This window comes from Salvelinus sp. IW2-2015, linkage group LG8 (assembly GCF_002910315.2).
Source record: "Salvelinus sp. IW2-2015 linkage group LG8, ASM291031v2, whole genome shotgun sequence".
Lineage (NCBI taxonomy): Eukaryota > Metazoa > Chordata > Actinopteri > Salmoniformes > Salmonidae > Salvelinus > Salvelinus sp. IW2-2015.
In genome coordinates this window covers 40,471,580-40,494,119 of record NC_036848.1, presented here as the reverse complement: position 1 = coordinate 40,494,119, position 22,540 = coordinate 40,471,580, and the positions used below count along the sequence as shown (strand labels likewise).

General features: G+C 41.4%; 1 protein-coding gene across 1 annotated transcript in view; it reads right to left on the bottom strand.

Annotated features, from left to right (window-relative positions):
* arhgap17a (Rho GTPase activating protein 17a) overlaps positions 1-22,540 on the bottom strand; it is a 56,011-nt gene that overhangs the window by 11,745 nt on the left and 21,726 nt on the right. Inside the window, 7 exon segments of the mRNA XM_070444936.1 lie at positions 4,309-4,390; positions 4,551-4,619; positions 5,889-6,006; positions 8,600-8,676; positions 9,279-9,390; positions 11,745-11,821; positions 13,911-14,015. Coding sequence (XP_070301037.1) covers positions 4,309-4,390; positions 4,551-4,619; positions 5,889-6,006; positions 8,600-8,676; positions 9,279-9,390; positions 11,745-11,821; positions 13,911-14,015 — 640 coding nt within the window.

Sequence of the window (22,540 nt, the reverse complement as noted above, 5' to 3'; positions counted from 1 at the left end):
GGGTCATTTCGTTTTTATGTGTATCTGAGCGCTTGCCGTTCACGCAGGCAGAAATATAGCCGGTATGGCGTAGCATTTTATTTAAATCAGGGTAGACCAATTGAGACCAGGACCTCATTTTCAATGGTGTCCTGAGACCATAAAGTAAAATACAAAAAAATATAAAACAAGATATAATAAAAAGTACATTACATTAGAACATCAGCCATCAAACAAGTTATTCAAATCAATCAAAACAATTGCACACCTCATTGAACTCATTTATCATCAAGGTTATTAACTGCCTTAGTGGCATCCAAATGTAATTAATTTTGTAACTGATTCCAAACATTTGGAGCGTGAAAACTAAAAGCGGATTTACCTAATTCCGTGGAGACCCGAGGAATCTGAAGAGTTAACCAACCCCTTGAATGGGTTTGGCATGTCATTCTTTAATACGTTAGAATAATTTTAGATCGCGAAAATGTCTATCATACATGTCAGATTTCAATACTGGTCAATGTCAAAACCCGGGATGTTGTTCTCTCTTGAATGAGCCATTGATCATATTTTTTGCGATATTCCTACCTCGAGAAATGTATACTTTAACAGAGGGTCCACCACATTTCTCCTATTTTTCTGCTTCTTCAGTCCAGGGTGCACTGCGTGCTGCGGACCACTCCACTCTGCGAGGCACACGATCTGTGGTTGAACATGGTGAGATTGTAGACTCCTAAATTGATAGTGCAGTTTGTTTAAGCGATTTTACAGACAACTAGCTACTTCATATGCTGATATTGACCTCAATATTATTGTGTGTAGCTAGCCAGCCAGCCGAAAGAGAGAGCATTGTACTGTGGGTTTGTAGTCGACTTGAGCTGCAAAAGACTTCAACGTTTCACGTTGCTACCAACCTTATTATAACAAAATGTTCTCACGTGGTGTTATTTTTAACACTGCAAATTATAAGAATTGGTGGTTTTGGGTGGATGTTTCCTTTAAGACTTCAGCCAAATTTAACAATAACATCATAATATACTGGACAGAGTTCCTGTATCACGCTCAGTTAAACCTTTATGAGCCCGAAGTAGAAAAAAAAAGAGCCTGTGGCTAGAGGGGGGTGGGGTGGAGAGATATATTTTTTGGGAAGGACGTGAGGATTGGTCTGTACTAGAGGTCGACCGATTATGACTTTTCAACGCCGATACCGATTATTGGAGGACCAAAAAAGCCGATTAAAATCGGCCGATTTCATTTTTATTTATTTATTTGTAATAATGACAATTACAACAATACTGAATGAACACTTATTTTTACTTAATAAAATACATAAATAAAATCAATTTAGCCTCAAATAAATAATGAAACAATTTGGTTTAAATAATGCAAAAACAAAGAAGTAAAAGTGAATTATGTGCCATGTAAAAAAGCTAACGTTTAAGTTCCTTGCTCAGAACATGAGAACATATGAAAGCTGGTGGTTCCTTTTTAACACGAGTCTTCAATATTCCCAGGTAAGAAGTTTTAGGTTGTAGTTATTATAGGAATTATAGGACGATTTCTCTCTATACCATTTGTATTTCATATACCTTTGACTATTGGATGTTCTTATAGGCACTTTAGTATTGCCAGTGTAACAGTATAGCTTAAGTCCCTCTCATCGCCCCTACCTGGGCTCGAACCAGGAACACATCGACAACAGCCACCCTTGAAGCATCATTACTCATCGCTCCACAAAAGCTGCGGCTCTTGCAGAGCAAGGGGAACAACTACTTCAAGGTCTCAGAGCGAGTGACGTCACCGATTGAAACGCTATTAGCGCGCATCCCACTAACTAGCTAGCCATTTCACATCGGTTACACCAGCCTAATCTCGGGAGTTGATAGGCTTGAAGTCCTAAACAGCTCAATGCTTGAAGCACAGCGAAAAGCTGCTGGCAAACGCACGAAAGTGCTGTTTGAATGAATGCTTACGAGCCTGCTGCTGCCTACCACCGCTCAGTCAGACTGCTCTATCAAATCATAGACTTAGTTATAACATAATAACACACAGAAATACGAGCCGTAGGTCATTAATATGGTCAAATCCGGAAACTATCCTTTCGAAAACAAAACGTTTATTCTTTCAGTGAAATACGGAACCGTCACATATTTTATCTAACGGGTGGCTAAATAAGTCTAAATATTCCTGTTACATTGCACAACCTTCAATGTTATGTCATAATTATGTAAAATTCTGGCAAATTAGTTGGCAACGAGCCAGGCAGGCCAAACTGTTGCATATACCCTGACTCTGCGTGCAATGAACTCAAGAGAAGTGACAATTTCCCTAGTTTAATATTGCCTGCTAACCTGGATTTCTTTTAACTGAATATGGAGGTTAAAAAAAATATACTTGTGTATTGATTTTAAGAAAGGCATTGATGTTTTTGGTTAGGTACATTCGTGCAACGATTGTGCTTTTTTCCGCAAATGCGCTTTTGTTAAATCATCCCCCGTTTGGCGAAGTTGGCTGTCTTTGTTAGGAACAAATGGTCTTCACACAGTTCGCAACGAGCCAGGCGGCCTAAACTGCTGCATATACCCTGACTATGTTGCACAGAACGCAAGAGAAGTGACACAATTTCTCCAGTTCAAAGAAATTCATGTTAGCAGGCAATATTAACTAAATATGCAGGTTAAAAAATATATACTTGTGTATTGATTTTAAGAAAGGCGTTGATGTTTATGGTTAGGTACACATCGGTGCAACGACAGTGCTTTTTTCGCGAATGCGCTTGTTAAATCACCCGTTTGGCAAAGTAGGCTGTGATTCAATAAGGTCCCACAGTTTACAGTGCATGTCAGAACAAAAACCAAGCCATGAGGTGGAAGGAATTGACCGTAGAGCTCAGATACAGGATTGTGTCCATCTGGGGAAGGGTACCAAAACATTTCTGCAGCATTGAAGGTCCCCAAGAACACAGTGGCCTCCTTCATTCTTACATGGAAGAAGTTTGGAACCACCAAAATTCTTCCTAGAGCTGGCCCCGCGGCCAAACTGAGCAATCGGGGGAGAAGGGCCTTTGTCAGGGACATGACCAAGAACCCGATGGTCACTGACAGAGCTCCAGAGTTCCTCTGTGGAGATGGGAGAACCTTCCAGAAGGACAACCATCTTTGCAGCACTCCACCAATCAGGCCTTTATGGTAGTCACCAGACAGAAGCCACTCCTCAGTAAAAGGCACATGACAGGACTCTCATACCATGAGAAACAAGATTCTCTGGTCTGATGAAACCAAGATTGAACTCTTTGGCCTGAATGCCAAGCGTCACGTCTGGAGGAAACCCGGCACCATCCCTACGGTGAAGCATGGTGGTGGCAGCATCATGCTGTGGGGATGTTTTTCAGCGGCAGGGACTGGGAGACTAGTCAGGATTGAGGGAGGATGAATGGAGCAAAGTAGAGAGAGATCCTTGTTGAAAACCTGCTCCAGAGCGCTCAGGACCTCAGACTGGGGCGAACGTACACCTTCCAACAGGACAATGACCCGAAGCACACAGCCAAGACAACACAGGAATGGCCTCAGGACAAGTCTCTGAATGTCTTTGAGTGGACCAGCCAGAGCCCGGACTTGAACCCGATCAAACATCTCTGAAGAGACCTGAAAATAGCTGTGCATCAATGCTCCCCATCCAACCTGAAAGAGCTTGAGAGGATCTGCAGAGAAGAATGGGAGAAACTTCCCAAATACAGTTGTGCCAAGCTCGTAGTGTCATACTCAAGAAGACTTGAGGCTGTAATCGCTGCCAAAGGTGCTTCAACAAAGTACTGAGTAAAAGGTCTGAATACTTGTGTAAATAGTTTTACATTTTTAATACAGCTGCAAAAAACAAAAAAAATGTACTAACATTTTTTGCTTTGTCATTATGGGGTATTGTGTGTAGATTGATGAGGGGGAAAAACAATAATCCATTTTAGAATAAGTCTAATGTAACAAAATGTGGAAAAAGTCAAGGGGTCTGAATACTTCCCAAATGCACTGTACAGACCAATCCTCACATCCTTCCTAAAAAAATCTATACTCTCCACCCCACCCCCCTCTAGCCACAGGTCTGAATACTTTCCCGAATGCACTGTATCTTGCTGCGAGAGGTTTTTAGGGGGGAGTACAATGAAGTTGTCCCTAGACACATTTGACGTAGTACTGCATTTCCTTCCATCATGGTTAAGGCTAGGATTGGAGGAGGATAACTTCTGGGCATGTTCAACCAGCACGGGGAGAGGAAGACTGTGTTGTACTGCACCTGGCTGTCAGAGGGTGTTGGGGGGGCAGGAGTGTAGTGTACCTTGCTGTGCTTGGATGGTTGGCAGGACACTCTCCAGCACAGTCAGAGATTTTCTATGATAATCAGCTTGGGCCTCTAAGAGCTGGGAACACAACAGAACAGAACATTGTGGAGGGGGGGGGGGGGGCGAGAGACAGTAGAGGGAGAGTGTAAATCATCAACTATGAGGACTTAAAATTAAACTGCACACCCAGTCAATCTACAGCTGTGAACATTCATGCACACCCAACATGCACACCCACCATTACATAGTAGCGGGCATAGTCCCCTTCCTTTGAGAAGAAACTGTACATGTCTGCAGCCAGTTGGTCCTGAGAGAGAGGAGCACAGACAAGAGATCATTACAACCAGATGACAGAAGAACCAGCTCTCAGAACTTACATTTCAAACTTAAAACACATCATCCATTTAATGAGAAAACATCACATCAACAGTAATTTCCCTATGCCCGTTTTATTATTGACCTAAGCGGTGAGTGGCGAAGGGGTCTAAGGCACTGCATCTCAACGCAAGAGGCGTCACTACAGTCCCTGGTTCAAATCCAGGCTGCATCACATCCGGCCGTGATTGTGAGTCCCATAGGGCGGCGCACAATTGGCCCAGCGCCGTCCGGGTTTGGCCATCATTGTATATAAGAATTTGTTCTACACTGACTTGCCTATTTAAATAAAGGTCAAATATATATATATTTTCTTATCCACCTCTCTGGTCTCCATTATATCAACATCGAATCAATGTATTTCAGGTGGCAGCTCTGTTAGCGGTGGGTATGGCCATTGGGCCTTCCACAGTGAATGAATCTGTCTGCTGTTAACAGGGCCTGGGTAGAGCTGTAGGGTTCGTAGGGCTAAACATGCTTGGAGAGTAGAGGAAGGAAAACACACAGGCATGTAGTTTCCTGGACAGATGACCTGACACACACCACTCCATACAAACACAATACACTGAGTCAGCAACATACACAGAGAGGCCACATGCGCACAAACACACCCACACACACAGCTGACTGGGCATTCTTCCTAAAGCAAGCAGCCACAACGTCACTGAGGTTGGAATGTCCACTTCTGCTCTTATGTACAGTACCAGTCAAAAGTTTGGACACCTACTCATTCCAGGGTTTTTCTTTATTTTTACTATGTTCTACATTGTAGAATAATAGTGAAGACATCAAAACTATGAAAAAACACATATGGAATCATGTAGTAACCAAAAAAAGTGTTAAACAAATCAAAATATATTGTATATTTGAGATTCTTCAAAGTAGCCACCCTTTGAGTTTGCAAAGCTGTCATCAATATGAAATATATTTTGACTTCGTTTAACACTTTTTTGGTTACTAGATGATTCCATAGGTGTTATTTCATAGATTTGATGTCTTCACTATTATTCTACAATGTCGAAATTGTCAAATAAATAAAAACCCTTGAATGAGTGGGTGTGTCCAAACTATTGATTTGACAGAAATACAGTAGCAAACAATCCATATTTCAACTACCTCTTCTGCAAGCAGTTAACATTCGGGATTGAGGTCTGTGATTTATCCTAATTCATATAGCAGACTGGACGTCCGACCAACTTACCTTGCAGAGTTCCATTTTGTTCATAGCTTCATCCACCTCTTCCTTGAGCAGGTCTGCCTTGGCCGTCAGTGCTTGCGTGTTTGTTCCTGAGATTATTGACTTGGTTGCCTGCAACCACCTGGAAGGGGTAGACCACACACGGTTATAAACTTGTTATAAACTTCAGAAAACATGTCATAAGCACAATATAACATGAATAAAGGCGATACATGTACAGTTGAAGTCGGAAGTTTACATACACTTAGGTTGGAGTCATTAAAACTCTTTTTTCAACCACTCCACACATTTATTGTTAACAAACTATAGTTTTGGCAAGTCGGTTAGGACATCTACTTTGTGAATGACACAAGTAATTTTTCCAACAATTGTTTACAGACAGATTATTTCACTTATAATTCACTGTATCACAATTCCAGTGGGTCAAAAGATTACATACACTAAGTTGACTGTGCCTTTAAACAGCTTGGAAAATTCCAGAAAATTATGTCATGGCTTTAGAAGCTTCTGAAAGGCTAATTGACAACATTTGAGTCAATTGGAGGTGTACCTGTGGATGTATTTCAAGGCCTACCTTCAAACGCAGTGCCTCTTAGCTTGACATCATGGGAAAATCAAAAGATGTCAGCCAAGACCTCAGAAAAAAAATTGTAGACCTCCACAAGTCTGGTTCATCCTTGGGAGCAATTTCCAAAAGCCTGAAGGTACCACGTTCATCTGTACAAACAATAGTACGCAAGTATAAACACCATGGGACCACGCAGCCGTCATACCGTCTCCTAGAGATAAACGTACTTTGGTGCGAAAAGTGCAAATCAATCCCAGAACAGCAAAGGACCTTGTGAAGATGCTGGAGGAAACAGGTACAAAACTATCTATATCCACAGTAAAACGAGTCCTATATCGACACAACGTGAAAGGCCGCTCAGCAAGGAAAAAGCCACTGCTCCAAAACCTTGCAAGCCAAAGAACACCATCCCAACCGTGAAGCACAGGGGTGGCAGCATCATGTTGTGGGGGTGCTTTGCTGCAGGAGGGACTGGTGCACTTCACAAAATAGATGGCATCATGAGGGAGGAAAATGATGTGGATATATTGAAGCAACATCTCAAGACATCAGTCAGGAAGTTAAAGCTTGGTCGCAAATGGGTCTTCCAAATGGACAATGACACCAAGCATACTTCCAAAGTTGTGGCAAAATGGCTTAAGGACCACCAAATCAAGGTATTGGATTGGCCATCAAAAAGCCCTGACCTCAATACTATACAAAATTTGTGGGCAGAACTGAAAAAGCGTGTGCGAGCAAGGAGGCCTACAAACCTGACTCAGTTACACCAGCCCTGTCAGGAGGAATGGGCCAAAATTCACCCAACTTATTGTGGGAAGCTTGTTTAACTTCTCTGGGGCAGGTGGGACGCAATCATCCCACCTGGCCAATAGCCAGGGAAAATACAGAGCGCCATATTCAAATAAAATGATATAAAAATCTAACTTTCATTAAATCACACAAGTAAGATACCAAATGAAAGCTACACTCGTTGTGAATCCAGCCAACATGTCAGATTTCAAAAAAGCTTTTCGGCGAAAGCATAAGATGCTATTATCTGATGATAGCACAAAAGTAAACAAAGAGAGAAGCATATTTCATCACTGCAAGCACGACACAAAACGCAGAAATAAAATATAAATCATGCCTTACCTTTGACGAAATTCTTTTGTTGGCACTCCAATATGTCCCATAAACATCACAAATGGTCCTTTTGTTCGATTAATTCCGTCGATATATATCCAAAATGTCAATTTATTTGGACCGTTTCATCCAGAAAAACACAGCTTCCAACTTTCGCCAAGTCATACAAAATATATCAAAAGTTACATGTAAACTAAACCAAAACATTTCAAACTACTTTGGTAATACAACGTTAGGTATTTTTAAACGTTAATAATAGATACATTTGAAGACGGGATGATCTGTGTTCAATACAAAAATAAAACAAACTGACCCATCTTTTTTTGTAACGTGACTCTCTCAAAATATTTACTTCATGTGACCCTCATTTACGATAGCCCTACTTCCTCACTACTCAAAGGAATAACCTCAACCGATTTCCAAGGACTGGTGACATCCAGTGGAAGCGGTAGGAACTGCAAGCAAATCCATTAGAAATCTGGTGTCTCTAAAAAAAACTCATTGAAAAGACAGTCATCAAAAAAATACAAATTCTGAATGGTTTGTCCTCAGGGTTTTGCCTGCTACATAAGTTCTGTTATTCTCACAGACATGATTCAAACAGTTTTAGAAACTTCAGAGTGTTTTCTATCCAAATCTACTAATAATATGCATATCTTATATTCTGGGGATGAGTAGCAAGCAGTTGAATTTTGGCATGCTATTTTTCCCGAAAGTGAAAATGCTGCCCCCTGCCCTCAAGAAGTTAATTAAGCATATTAAGGGCAATGCTACCAAATACTAATTGAGTGTATGTAAACTTCTGACCCACTGGGAATGTGATGAAAGAAATAAAAGCTGTAACAAATCATTCTCTACTATTGGTCTGACATTTCGTATTCTTAAAATAAAGTGGTGATTCTAACTGACCTAAAACAGGGATTATTTTACTAGGATTAAATGTCGGAAATTGTGAAAAACTGAGTTTAAATGTATTTGGCTAAGGTGTATGTAAACTTCCGACTTCAACTGTAGATAGGCTCACCTCGCTCTGGCAGAATCGTAGTCCAGCACTAGCCTGGCTAGCTGCTTCCTCTGTTTCAGGATGTTGGGAATGTCCACCTGAGAATATGGACAGATCACATGCATATTAAGAATGTATGGTACTTTTCCAAATACATATTGCCTCAATGATTCTTTGATGCTGTGTTGGAATAAGAATGTACTTATATATATTGGATACTCTTGAGACCGGTTTGGAGGGAACCCCCGGGTGGCGCAGTGGTCTAGGGCACTGCATCGCAGTGCTAGCTGCGCCACCAGAGTCTCTGGGTTCACGCCCAGGCTGGGCTTGCGCCCAGGCTCTGTCGCAGCCGGCCGCAACCGGGAGATCCGTGGGGCGACGCACAATTGGCATAGCGTCGTCCGGGTTAGGGAGGGTTTGGCCGGTAGGGATATCCTTGTCTCAGTATGTAAAAAATCTAATAAAATGTATGCACTCTACTGTAAGTCGCTCTGGATAAGAGCGTCTGCTCTTGGCCGGTAGGGATATCCTTGTCTCAGTATGTGTAAAAAAATAAAATAAAAATAAAAATAAAGAAATGTAATAAAATGTATGCACTCTACTGTAAGTCACTCTGGATAAGAGCGTCTGCTAAATGACTAAAATGTAAAATGTAAAAAAATGGATGAAATAAGGCACTAGCTAGTTATCTCCTTCTCACCTCTGCTAGCTGGTTGAGTGGGTCTAGGACATCCTTCTCTATCTGGACCTCGTGTTGCAGCAGCTCTGACGCCAGCCTGTTCTCTGCCTCCCCACACACCTCCATCATCTTTCTGTCAGGAGGAGACCCATACACACAGGTCATTCAGACGCCACAGGAAGAGCCACCGGATCAGCAGTTACTTACTTTCTTTCAAATAATATAAATAATGACTGATAACAGCAGAGAGGGCCATCTACATGTCGCATTCGTCACTAGTCTTCTTTGGCACCACCTTTCAAATTCATTATTCTTCATCCACACATACTGTACATCATGCACAAATGTGTCAAATGAGAGATTGACCTAAAAGCAGACAGTAGCTAGGTTTCCATCCAATTGGCGACAGCTTTTCATTCTAAAATCTGCATAAAAACAATATGGGCAATTTCCCATCAGAGATGTGTTTTCATAAAATTGACTTGTTGTGGATAAAAGGCTGTGTGTGATGACATACTGCACATAAAAATACCTTTTGTGGTTAAATTCCCATGTACCAAATAAAAAATACAAGTTAGATGGGTTTCCATCGTATTTTCAACTCTACTAATGGTTTTCTCACCCCAAAAATTGGTGTTATATAGCGAGTGTGCCCACTCTGGTATTGGTACGTGTGCTCTAGCCAACAGCTCACAGATACAGTGCGGATATAGCCTACTAGATGAGATTATTAGGGACATAAGAGCAAGATCATTTTTATTTGTCAAACGGCAGCCAAGCATCGATGATCATGTTACCAGAATAAGACACTCAATATTTATTGGAAAGGATAATCAAGCTCATCACCTTGCACTTTCACCACCCTGTGAAGTACATCGTCATTTATTTAATCTGTAGCCTAATAAACAGCACGCTTTCCCAAGTCGTAGTGGGAGGACTAGAGGTTGACCGATTAATTAGGGCTTATAACAATGGGTAATCTGCATTTTTGGACGCCGATTACATTGCAATCCATGTGGAGACTGAGTGGCAGGCTGACCACCTGTTATGCGAGTGCAGCAAGGAGCCAAGGTAAGTTGCTAGCTAGCGTTAAACTTATAAAAAAATCAAATCTTAACAATCACTAGTTAACTACACATGGTTGATGCTATTACTAGTTTATCTAGCTTGTCCTGCGTTGCATATAATCGATGCGGTGCCTGTTAATTTATCATCGAATCACAGCCTACTTCGCCAAACGGGTGATGATTTAACAAAAGCGCATTTGCGAAAAAAGCACAATCGTTGCACCAATGTYCCTAACCATAAACATCAATGCCTTTCTTAAAATCAACACACAATATTGAAGACTCATGTTAAAAGGAACCACCAGCTTTCATATGTTCTCATGTTCTGAGCAAGGAACTTAAACGTTAGCTTTTTTTTTTACATGGCACATATTGCACATTGTGTTTTTGCATTATTTAAAAAAAATTGAACATGTTTCATTATTTATGAGACTAAATTGATTTTATTTATGTATTATATTAAGTTAAAATAAAAAAGTGTTCATTGTGTATTGTTGTAATTGTCATTATTACAAATATTGTTATAAATAAAAAAAATATTTACATTTAAAAAACGGACGATTAATCTGTATCGGCTTTTTTTGGTCCTCCAATAATCGGTATCGGCGTTGAAAAATCATAATCGGTCGACCTCTAGGGAGGACCACACAACATGTCATCGCGTGACTCCAAGTTTACTTCGATATGATAGTTCTCATAGAAATATTTATGCATAAAAGCATTTCAACTGACATCTCACATAATTAATTTTACCTACACAAAAAGATCCCACCTTGTCTAGCGTATTTTGTTTTGATGACATTTTGAAAGTTAACGACAAAAATGTTCAGTTTCAATCAGGCCTGTCTAGAAATGTTTTATCCAACATGTACTTTACTCTCAAAAGGTCAGATGGACACCTTGTTAGTAACAGTATCGATGGGTAGCTTCCAGTCAGTTTCTAGATCCTCTTGTTTGAGTGCCTGTCCATTTCTGTCACTGTCTTACCATGCGAACAAGGCAACGGTGTAGCTAGTGTTGTTACATGGAGGAACTGTCTGGCACACATCCTCATTATGTGGATACACACAACCACACTAAGCACTTGATGATCCTCCACGAAAACAAAAAAATGACTGAAAATACAGTCGACAATAATAAGGCCAGTTTGTTAGCTCTGAAAACATTGCCCCACATTCTCCATCCCCCTGAGCAAGGCAGTTAACCCACTGTTCCCTGGGTGCCAAAGATGTGGATGTCGATTTAAGGCAGCCCCCCACCTCTCTGATTCAGAGGGGTTGGGTTAAATGCGGAAGACACATTTCAGTTGAAGGCATTCAGTTGTACAACTGACTAGGTATCCCCCTTTCTAAGGTTCATCTGTTCCATATAACCAGTGTCAGACAGATGGTTGTCTAACCTGTCAATCACTCTCACTCACCCAATCAGAGACTCCTCTCCCAGCTGACTGCCGCCGTCCACCATGGCTTGAGACAGCGCCGTCAGAGGAAGCTTTTTCTGTGAGGTGTGTATAGAGAAAGAGGGAAGAGAGAGATGTATATATTTATACCAACTGAGGCACCAACAATATACTCATTCTAATATGTCAACAAAATGTTTATGCTTAGTTCTTTAGGGTTTATCAGTGGGAAGTCAATTTCCACTGTCATGAAGATGGACAATAAAGAATAGTATAAAGAATGAGGATGTTACTGTTATTGCTGTGTTAATAGCTACAGTACTTTGACATACTGTAAAAACTAGATACAGTATGATGCCTTTTCATTCCTTTCTATTCTCAAAGCTGGAATGAAAAGCATGGAAGGAGAGATGAGCAGAGCTGGAAATGTAGCTATGAGAAAAGTAAAATGTGTGTTTTTACCTGACCATTTCCTGTGTAAAGGCGTGGTACGGACTGGCATTGACACAATTGTACATGTTGGATCATGAGAAGTAAACAAAAACAAACAAATTGCTGGTATAGAACATTATTTTCAAGGGGGTGGGATAATCTAGTGTTAATCGGGATAAGTGAAGATTCAGTGGGATATACAGTACCAGTCAAAAGTTTGGACACACCTACTCATTAAAGGCCTTTTCTTTATTTGTACATTGTAGAATAATAGTGAAGACATCAAAAATATGAAATAACACATGGAATCATGTAGTAACCCAAAAAGAGTTCAACAAATCAAAATAGATTTTATCTTCTTCAAAGTAGCCACCCTTTGCCTTGATGACATCTTTGCACACTCTTGGCATTCTCTCAACCAGCTTCATGAGATAGTCACCTGGAATGCATTTCKATTAACAGGTGTGCCTTGTTAATAGTTAATTTGTGGAATTTCTTTCCTTCTTAATGTGTTTGAGCCAATCAGTTGTGTTCTGACAAGGTAGGGGTGGTATACAGAAGACAGACCTATTTGGTAAAAGACCAAGTCCATATTATGGAAAGAACAACTCAAATAAGCAAATAGAAATGACAGTCCATCATTACTTAAAGACATGAAGGTCAGTCAATCCAGAAAGTTTCTTCAAGTGCAGTCACAATAACCAATAAGCACTATGATGAAACTGGCTCTCATGAGGTCATCCACAGCAAAGGAAAACCCAGAGTTACCTCTGCTGCAGAGGATAAGTTCATTAGAGTCACCAGCCTCAGAAATTGCAGCCCAAATAAATTCTTCAGAGTTCAAGTAACAGACACATCTCAACATCAAGTATTCAGAGGAGACTGCGTGAATCAGGCCTTCATGGTTAAATTGCTGCAAAGAAACCATTACTAAAGGACACCAATAAGAAGAACAGACTTGCTTCGGCCAAGAAACACGAGCAATGGACATTAGACCAGAGGAAATCTTGAGATATTGGTTCCAAACGCTGTGTCTTTGTGAGACGCAGAGTAGGTGAACGGATGATCTCTGCATGTGTGGTTCCCATCGTGAAGCATGGAGGTGGTGTGATGGTGCTTTTCTGGTGACACTGTGGGTGATTTATTTAGAATTCAAGGCACACTTAACCAGCATGGCTACCACAGCATTTTGCAGCGATACGCCATCCCATCTGGTTTGCGCATAGTGGGACTACCATTTGTTTTTCAACAGGACAATGACCCAACACATCTCCAGGCTGTGTAAGGGCTATTTGACCAAGAAGGAGAGTGATGGAGTGCTGCATCAGATGACCTGGCCTCCACAATCACCCGACCTCAACCCAATTGAGATGGTTTGGGATGAGTTGGGCCGCAGAGTGAAGGAAAAGCAGCCAATAAGTGCTCAGCATATGTGGGAACTTCTTCAAGACCGTTGGAAAAGCATTCCAGGTGAAGCTGGTTGAGAGAATGCCAAGAGTGTGCAAAGCTGCCATCAAGGCAAAGGGTGGCTACTTTGAAGAATATAAAATATATTTAACAATTTTTTTGGTTACTAAATGATTAATTGTGTATTTCATAGTTTTGATGTCTTCACTATTAAAAAAAAGAAAAACCCTTGAATGAGTAGGTGTGTCCAAACTTTTGACTGGTACTGTAAATCATAAATATATGTTAATATTTGATCTAGTAATTGACAATTTGGCCAGGAATAATGTTAATAATATGTGTACTTACATGTCTCTTCTCTGCGTCGGTGCCAATGTGGCCCTGCAGACACGTGACCATCCTCTTGTGTGTATTGTGGGACACCACGCGCACCATCTCCATGCGCCGCTCAATCTGTGCACGAGAAGAGAGAAACACACATGACCACTTACATACAGACAGACCTTTACTGTGAAGTAGCATACAACTCAGTGGTAAAGCAACTACAGCCTATAGACATGGGGAACTAGTTTCATAGAGGCAGTGTGTTGAATAAGTAAACCCCTGTAAATGCATCGTTTTGTTGTTCATTGTGTAAAAAAGTTATGAATATCATATGTTCCGCGCTGCTGTCACAGGCAAAGTTAACTCAACTCGTTGTTTATTTTAAAAAAGAACGTTGGTGAAGGAACTTTGTAATGCAGACAAAAGTTCCCGGGGTTAGGGACAATGAGTTGAAAGGTTATGCCTGCAGTTTATAACTGCACTGAGCCATCTTTCCCAGCCCTTTCGGTCCTCTGATAACTGTCTGTAGAATGAATGGTGTTGACGTCTTTCCACAGGTCACTATATTCCTCTAATCGCCCTCATTCCTGCCTGTTGACTGCTGTCTCATGGAAGTCCATTCAGATACATGGCCTGTTTTGATTAGTGGCCGGGGCTGGATGTCAAAGGTCAGGCATGATTGATACCGGCCGCTCCCAGCGGGGCAACACAGGAATGTTCTCTATGAAACAGATGACTCATCCGAAGCGTCTCCATGGAGACCGTAGCTGGGCTGTGACTGCTGTTTGGAGAGTGAAAGGGCAGATTAATGCTCTCCCCTTGGAAGTTGTGATTTCAAGGCACTCTGAAGACAGGGCAGAAAAAAACTTCATACTAGGCCATAAAAGACAGCCAGCCTTGTCGATCTCCCAAATGAAGAGCTGATATACAGTGCATTCGGAAAGTATTCAGACCCCTTGACTTTTCCCACATTGTTACATTACAGCCTTGCTCTAAAATGGATAAAAACAAATGTAAAAAAATGTTTGTCAATCAACCCACAATACCCCATAATGACAAAGCAAAAACAGGTTAAGAAATGTGCAAATGTATAAAATAAAAAAAAACAGAAATACCTTATTTACATAAGTATTCAGACCATTCGCTATGAGACTCGAAATTGAGCTCCGGTGCATCCTGTTTCCACTGATCATCCTTGAGATGTTTCTACAACAACTTGATTGGAGTCCACCTGTGGTAAATTCAATTGATTGGACATGATTTGGAAAGGCACACACCTGTCTATATAAAAAGGTCCCACAGTTGACAGCGCATGTCAGAGCAAAAACCAAGCCATGAAGTCGAAGGAATTGTCCGTAGAGCTCCGAGACAGATCTGCAGAAGGGTACCAAAAATGTTCTACAGCATTGAAAGTCCAACAACAGTGGCCTCCATCATTCTTCAATGGAAGAAGTTTGGAACCACCAATACTCTTCCTTGAGCTGGCCGCCAGCCAAACTGCTCAATCGGGGGAGGGGCCTTGGTCAGGGAAGTGACCAAGAACCCAATGGTCATTCTGACAGAGCTCCTCTGTGGAGATGGGAGAACCTTCCAGACGGACAAGCATCTCTGCAGCACTCCACTAATCGGGCCTTTATGGTAAAGTGGCCAGATGTAAGCCACTCCTCAGTAAAAGGCTAATGACAGCCCGCTTGGAGTTTGCCAAAAGGCACCTAAAGGACTCTAAGACCATGAGAAACAGGATCCTCTGGTCTGATGAAACAAAGATTAAAACTCTTTGGCCTGAATGCCAAGCGTCACATCTGGAGGAAACCTGCCACCATCCCTACGGTGAAGCATGGTGGTGGCAGCATCATAATGTGGAGATGTTTTTCAGTGGCAGGGACTGGGAGACTAGTCAGGATCAAGGGAAAGATGAATTGAGCAAAGTACAGAGAGATCCTTGATGGAAACCTGATCCAGAGCGCTCAGGACCTCAGACTGAGGCAGAGGTTCACCTTCCAACAGGACAACCCTAAGCACACAGCCAAGACAACGCAGGAGTGTCCCTGAGTGGCCCAGCCAGAACCCGGACTTGAATCCGATCAAACATCCCTGGAAAGACCTGAAAATAGTTGTGCAGAGACGTGCCCCATCCAACCTGACAGAACTTGAGGAACTGCAGAGAAGGGAGAAACTCACCAAATACAGGTGCGCCAAGCTTGTAGCGTCATACCCAAGAAGACGCAAGGCTGTAATCACTGCCAAAGGTGCTCCAACAAAATACTGAGTATAGGGTCTGAATACTTGTATTTTATTTTTAATACAATTGCAAACATTTCTAAAAAGCTGTTTTTGCTTTGTCATGTGGTATTGGGTGTAGATTGTGGAGGAAAAAAATTATTTAATTCATTTTAGAATAAGGCTGTAACAAAATGTGGAAAAAGTCAAGGGGTCTGAATACGTTCCGACTGCACTGTAAATGCTGAAACTATGGCATTTCCAACGCTTCTTTTGAGCATTGTTATGCCATTTATTGTCAGTTCAAAACTAGTGTCGGTTGTACCATCTTAGGTACAGAACATGCGCAGTATGGAACATGGGGTGTGTCTGTTTTTAAAAAGGTGGGGGGGGGGGAAGAGAGAAACAGAACAATGGGAACAGGGCAGAGACGGAACAGCCAGGGGACAGACAGTGTCAGAACAGATAAACAGAAACCATGGCAATTGTGTTCTAAACACAGAACTCTGGAATTACACTGGCTGGAAGAGGACAGAGGAGATAGAGGTGTGCAGAGACTCTTTCCACCTCTCTCACGCGTCTTTCCCGACTCAATGAGGCCCCTAGCATTCCCAAAACAGCTGTTATGACAGAAACTGTGTGGAGGGCGTCTCCTGCCTCTTCCACAAGCCCATGGCTTAAGGGGGAAAGTCATGTGTTCAAACTGGGCCCTGCTAGTACCTGGCACAGGAAAGGGAGATTCCTCTCACTAGAGTGGGAGATCCTGGGAATGTGTGTGGAGCTATGGGTGCCACTGTGTTTCCCTTTTCCACCATATTCTTACACGCAGAGAGACAAACCCCCCCCCTAAATTAGACACAGAGACAAAGACTTCCCACACACAGCAAATGTTCCAGTGTTGAATCAACACTGAGGGTTAAAATTAAAACTGTTCCAGTGTCTATAGGGACCCACACATTCCAGTGTTAATTTAACACTGCTTGGTGCTGACGCTGTCACACTTTCTCAGTGTAAGAAATTAACACCCGTAGTGTTAGTGTTTTAACACRGCATGGTGTAAAGCCTAATTTGCATATTTCTGTGGGATCCTGCCTTGCATTATCGAGTGAATTGTAGAGTTACCAACCATGACTGTATTTGTTAGTGACAGACCTAGTTGTTGAATTCATTCCTTTTAAGTCCTGTGGACTTCACCAAGTGAGTTCCTAGGCAAATGTTAAAGATTTGACTCTGACAATAAAATTACATACACTGAGTGTACAAAACAATTGGAACACCTTAATATTGCACTGCACCCAGGGTTTCCGTTAGGAAAATGTGGCGCTGGACATTTGACAGGCAACATTTGAATTTTACAGACGTTTCAGAAATTTACCGGACCCATATGCATTGGGTGCCTAACCTGATTAGGGTGTCCACCCACGGTGCTCATGACAGAAATAACAGTTCAAATATGGCAATTCATATTAACAGAAAATGGAAGTCGATGATGCAACAATGTTTCGTCCTTCTTACCGAATTCTGATGTGCACTTTGAACATGTAAGAATAACTGTCCAAATGTACTTTTCCTCAGCCAACAAGATGAGTAACAAACAGCAAAATCACAAGCATATGCCAATCTACTATAGTAGAAAAGTTTAGGTTATTCTATTGGTCAGCTTGTCGAGAAAGAAATAGCCTATTCCAAACCAGACTCTGGGACAGTTGTGGAACGATAGATCCCAAATTCATACAACCAGTAGGCCTAGGTTACATATAAGAAAAACATTTATAAGCAATGAGTCTGATGCAACAGATCAATTTAGCTTAAAATGTTGATAACCTATTATTTCTTCACATTATAAGTGCAGCAATGCACACAAGGCAATAAGCCACGCGTGAATGTTTGTTCCATTACGCAATTTGCGGGAAAACAGAGTTGGCAAAAAGGGCACTGCACATGCAAGTGGTTTCATGTGACAGAGATGAAAATATCTGTTAGAAATGTATGAAGAGAGTTGATCTAATATGCTACTTTGAAGCAAGGTAAGACCTGCCTCATAATATCTATTAAAATGTTCAGGTTTCAAACAATTAAATATATAGTACCAGTCAAAAGTTTGGACACCTACTCATTCAAGGGTTTTTCTTTATTTTTAATATTTTCAACATTGTAGAACACATAAATACGGTTCCGTARTTCACTGAAAGAATAAACGTTTTTTCCCGAAATGATAGTTTCCGGATTTGACCATATTAATAACCAAAGGCTCATATTTCTGTGTTTATTATATTATAATTAAGTCTATGATTTGACATTTGATAGAGCAGTCTGACTGAGCGGTGGTAGGCAGCAGCAGGCTCGTAAGCATTCATTCAAACTTTACTGTGTTTGCCAGCAGCTCTTAGCAATGCTTGAGGCACAGAGCTGTATGACTTCAAGCCTCTCAACTCCTGAGATTAGGCTGGCAATACTAAAATGCCTATTAGAACATCCAATTGTCAAAGGTATATTAAATACAAGTGGTATAGAGAGAAATAGTTGACGCGTCATAATTCCTATAATATCTACAACCTAAAACTTCTTAACTGGGAATATTGAAGAACTGGGAATATTGAACCACCAGCTTTCATARGTTCTAAGCAAGGAACTTAGCTTTTTTACATGGCACATATTGCACTTTTACTTTCTTCTCCAACACTGTTTTTGCATTATTTAAACCAAATTGAGCATGTTTCATTATTTATTTGAGACTAAATAGATTTTATGTATTATATTAAGTTAAAATAAGTGTTCATTCAGTATTGTTGTAATTGTCATTATATATAAATAAATACAAATTTGGCCAATTGATCGGTATCGGCTCTTTTTGGTCCTCTAATAATCGGTATCGGCGTTGAAAAATCATAAATCAGTCGACCACTAGTCTGTAGTGAAGCCTCTAGCACTGAGATGCAGTGGCTTAGACCTCTGCGCCACTCTGGAGCCCCGAGATTAAGCATGTGGCATAGGAGTGGGATTCTATGTTTTCACATGCAAAAGTGATTGCTTTTGATGCTTTATCTGCCTTCCAAATGAAAASTAGTTAGAATTGTCTAACATATACACTATATATACACAAAAGTATGTGGAGACCCCTTCCAATTAGTGGATTCGGCTAGGTCAGCCACACCTGTTGCTGACAGGTGTATAAAATCGAGCACACTGCCATGCKATCTCCCTAGACAAACATTGGCAGTAGAATGACCTTGCTGAAGAGCTCAGTGACTTTCAACGTGGCACCGTCATAGGATGCCACCTTTCAGTTGGTCAAATTTCTGCCCTGCTAGAGCTGCCCCGGTCAACTGTAAATGCTGTTATTGTGAAGTGGAAACGTCTAGGAGCAACAACGGCTCCGCCGCAAAGTGTTAGGCCACACAAGCTCACAGAAAGGGACCCCCAAGTTCTGAAGCGCGTAGTGTGTAAAAATCGTCTGATCTGTTGCAACACTCACTATCGAGTTCCAAACTGCCTCTGTAAGCAACGTCAGCACAATAACTGTTTGTCGGGACGCAGAACAAGCCTAAGATCACCATGCGCAATGCCAAGCATCGGCTGGAGTGGTGTAWAGCTTACCACCATTGGATTCTGGAGCAGTGGAAATGCGTTCTCTGGAGTGATGAATCATGCTTCACCATCTGGCAGTCCGACGGATGCCACGAGAATGCTACCTGCCTCAATGTATAGTGCCATTTGTAAAGTTTGGTGGAGGAGGAATAATGGTCTGGGGCTGTTTTTCATYGTTRYGGCTAGGCCCCTTAGTTCCAGTGAAGGGAAATCTTAACGCTACATTATACAATGACATTCTAGACAATTCTGTGCTTCCAACTTTGTGGCAACAGTTTGGGGAAAGCCCTTTCCTGTATCAGCATGACAATACCCCCGTGCACAAAGCGAGAACTTGACTGGCCTCACAGAACCCTGACCTCAAKCCCATCGAACACCTTTGTGATGAATTGAAACGCTGACTGCGAGCCAGGCCTAATCGCCCAACATCAGTGCCCGACCTCACTAATGCTCTTGTGGCTGAATGGAAGCAAGTCCCAACATCTAGTGGAAAGCCTTCCCAGGAGAGTAGACACTGTTATAGCAGCAAGGGGGGACTAACTTCAAATTAATGTCCCTGAATTTGGAATGAGATGTTCGAAGAGCAGGTGTCCACATACCTTTGGTCATGAAGTGTATATTTTATGGAAAATATATGTTTTATGTTTCTGGACAATGCACAATGCTGCCTTGTTGACAACATGACTGAGCAGTGCAGATTACTGTTCTATTTAAGAAGGGTACTCCTCCCTCACCGCGTTTGCCCGTTCACGTCACGGGCCATAGACCGGTACACCACMGCTCAGGTTAATAGAACTCCCTCAGTGACTCGGATAATCCTACAGTAGTATCAGTGTTGTCCATGGCAACTGTAACAGTCAGCTGCCCTTCTGTGTGCTAGCTGCCCTTCTGTGTGCTGTGCTTAAGCGCCATGCTGAGGGTATTGATCAACTATTTAAGCTCAGCCAGTGTTTTCTCCTCTCCCTTTAAATTAATCTAATCTGTCTGACCTTCACTATGGTGACTATTAATAGCCCTGGGCCCGTGGGTAAAGGAAGGCAGACACTCTAAGGCCTGGTCTGGCCCTGGGAAAGTGGACCTGGGAAAGTGGACCTGAAGAACCCCTTACCCAAGTCTCTTAACAAAAAACAAATCAAATGTTATGTCACATTCTTCATAAACAGGTGTACACTAACAGTGAAATGCTTACTTTCGGGTCTGTTTCCAACAACGCAGAATTAAAGAATAATAAATATTTGATAAATATAAATAGTGACATGAGCAATAAATACACAGTGAATAACAAAACCTAGTAAAAATAACATGGCTATATACCGGTGAGTACGAGGTAATTGAGGTWGCTGTTAGAGGTCGACCGATTTAAATCGGTATGGCCGATTTAATTAGGGCCGATTTCAAGTTTTGATAACAATCGGGTAATCAGCCTTTTTGGACGCCGATTACATTGCAATCCACGAGGAAACTGCGTGGCAGGCTGACCACCTGTTACGTGAGTGAGCCTGCCACGCGAGTGCAGGGTCAAAAGGACCTTGTGGATGCAAGGAGCCAAGGTAAGTTGCTAGCTAGCATTAAACACTGGATATCAATAAGGTTGAAGACCAATTCGTAAGTCGCTCTGAGATACGAGGTCTGCTAAATACTTAAATGTAATGTAATGTAAACTTGATAAAAAAACAATCAATCTTCACAATAATCACTAAGGTTACCTAGTAATATCATCCAACCAGTTGTAGTTAACCACTAGCTTGGTCTGCGTTGCATATAATCATGCCGGATGCCTGTTTTAATCTTATCATACGAATCACAGCTACTTCAACTTAAACTGGGACGTTTCAACAGAAGTCATTGCCGAAAGTATCTTGCAGCAAATGCTACTAACCATACAACAATCAATGCTTAAATCAGTACCAGAACTTATGATTTTTTAAATTGATATTTTAGTTTAGATAAATAATTCAGTTAGCAGCCCACATATTATTGAGTGCATACTGCTCCCTAACGATCTGTTCTGTATCGGTTAGAGGTTTGGCTTTGGTTCTCCGGCGCCCCGGCGTTCGAGCATGATTTTCCCGGCTTGTGGCACCGGGTTTGGTGCCGGCTAGACAGTTTTTGAAATAGCGTAGATGCCGTCCTGAATATGTGTGTAATACTTTTCACGTGGTTCGTTAGCAGGTGTGTTGAGTTCCTGGACTGTATACTGTATGGCTTATTAGAGGTCCCGTGTAGATCCTTTATGTAACTCCAGGCCAAGGAAGGTATTATTTTTATTACTAGGGATTGTGTCACTTCTTGCGTTCAGTGCAAGCAAGTCAGATATATGTAACATTTGGGCCGCCTGCTCGTTTTAGTCAGAACTCAATTTGCCACAATTTTGACATAATTTACTAACATTGAGGTTGTTAGCAATTGGTTACAGCAATATTTAGAATTAGGGATGCCACCGTTAGATAAATACAGAAATGGTTCCGTATTTCACTGAAGAATAATGTTTTGTTTTTCAACAATGAAAGTTCCGGATGTTGACCATATTAATGACCAAAGGCTGTATGTGTGTGTTATATTATATAATTAAGTCTATGATTTGATATTTGATAGAGCAGTCTGACTGAGCGGTGGTTAGCAGCAGCAGGTCTGTCAAGGCATTCATTCCAAACTTTACTTGTTTGCCAGCAGCTCTTAGCCAATACTTGAGGCCAGCAATGTTTGACTTCATGCTATCAAACTCCTCGATTAGGTGCAATAACTAAAAGTGCACTATAAGAAATCCAATTGTCAAAGGTATATGAAATTCAAGTGGTATAAGAGAACATAGTCGACGCTCCAAACTTCTATAATAACTACAACCT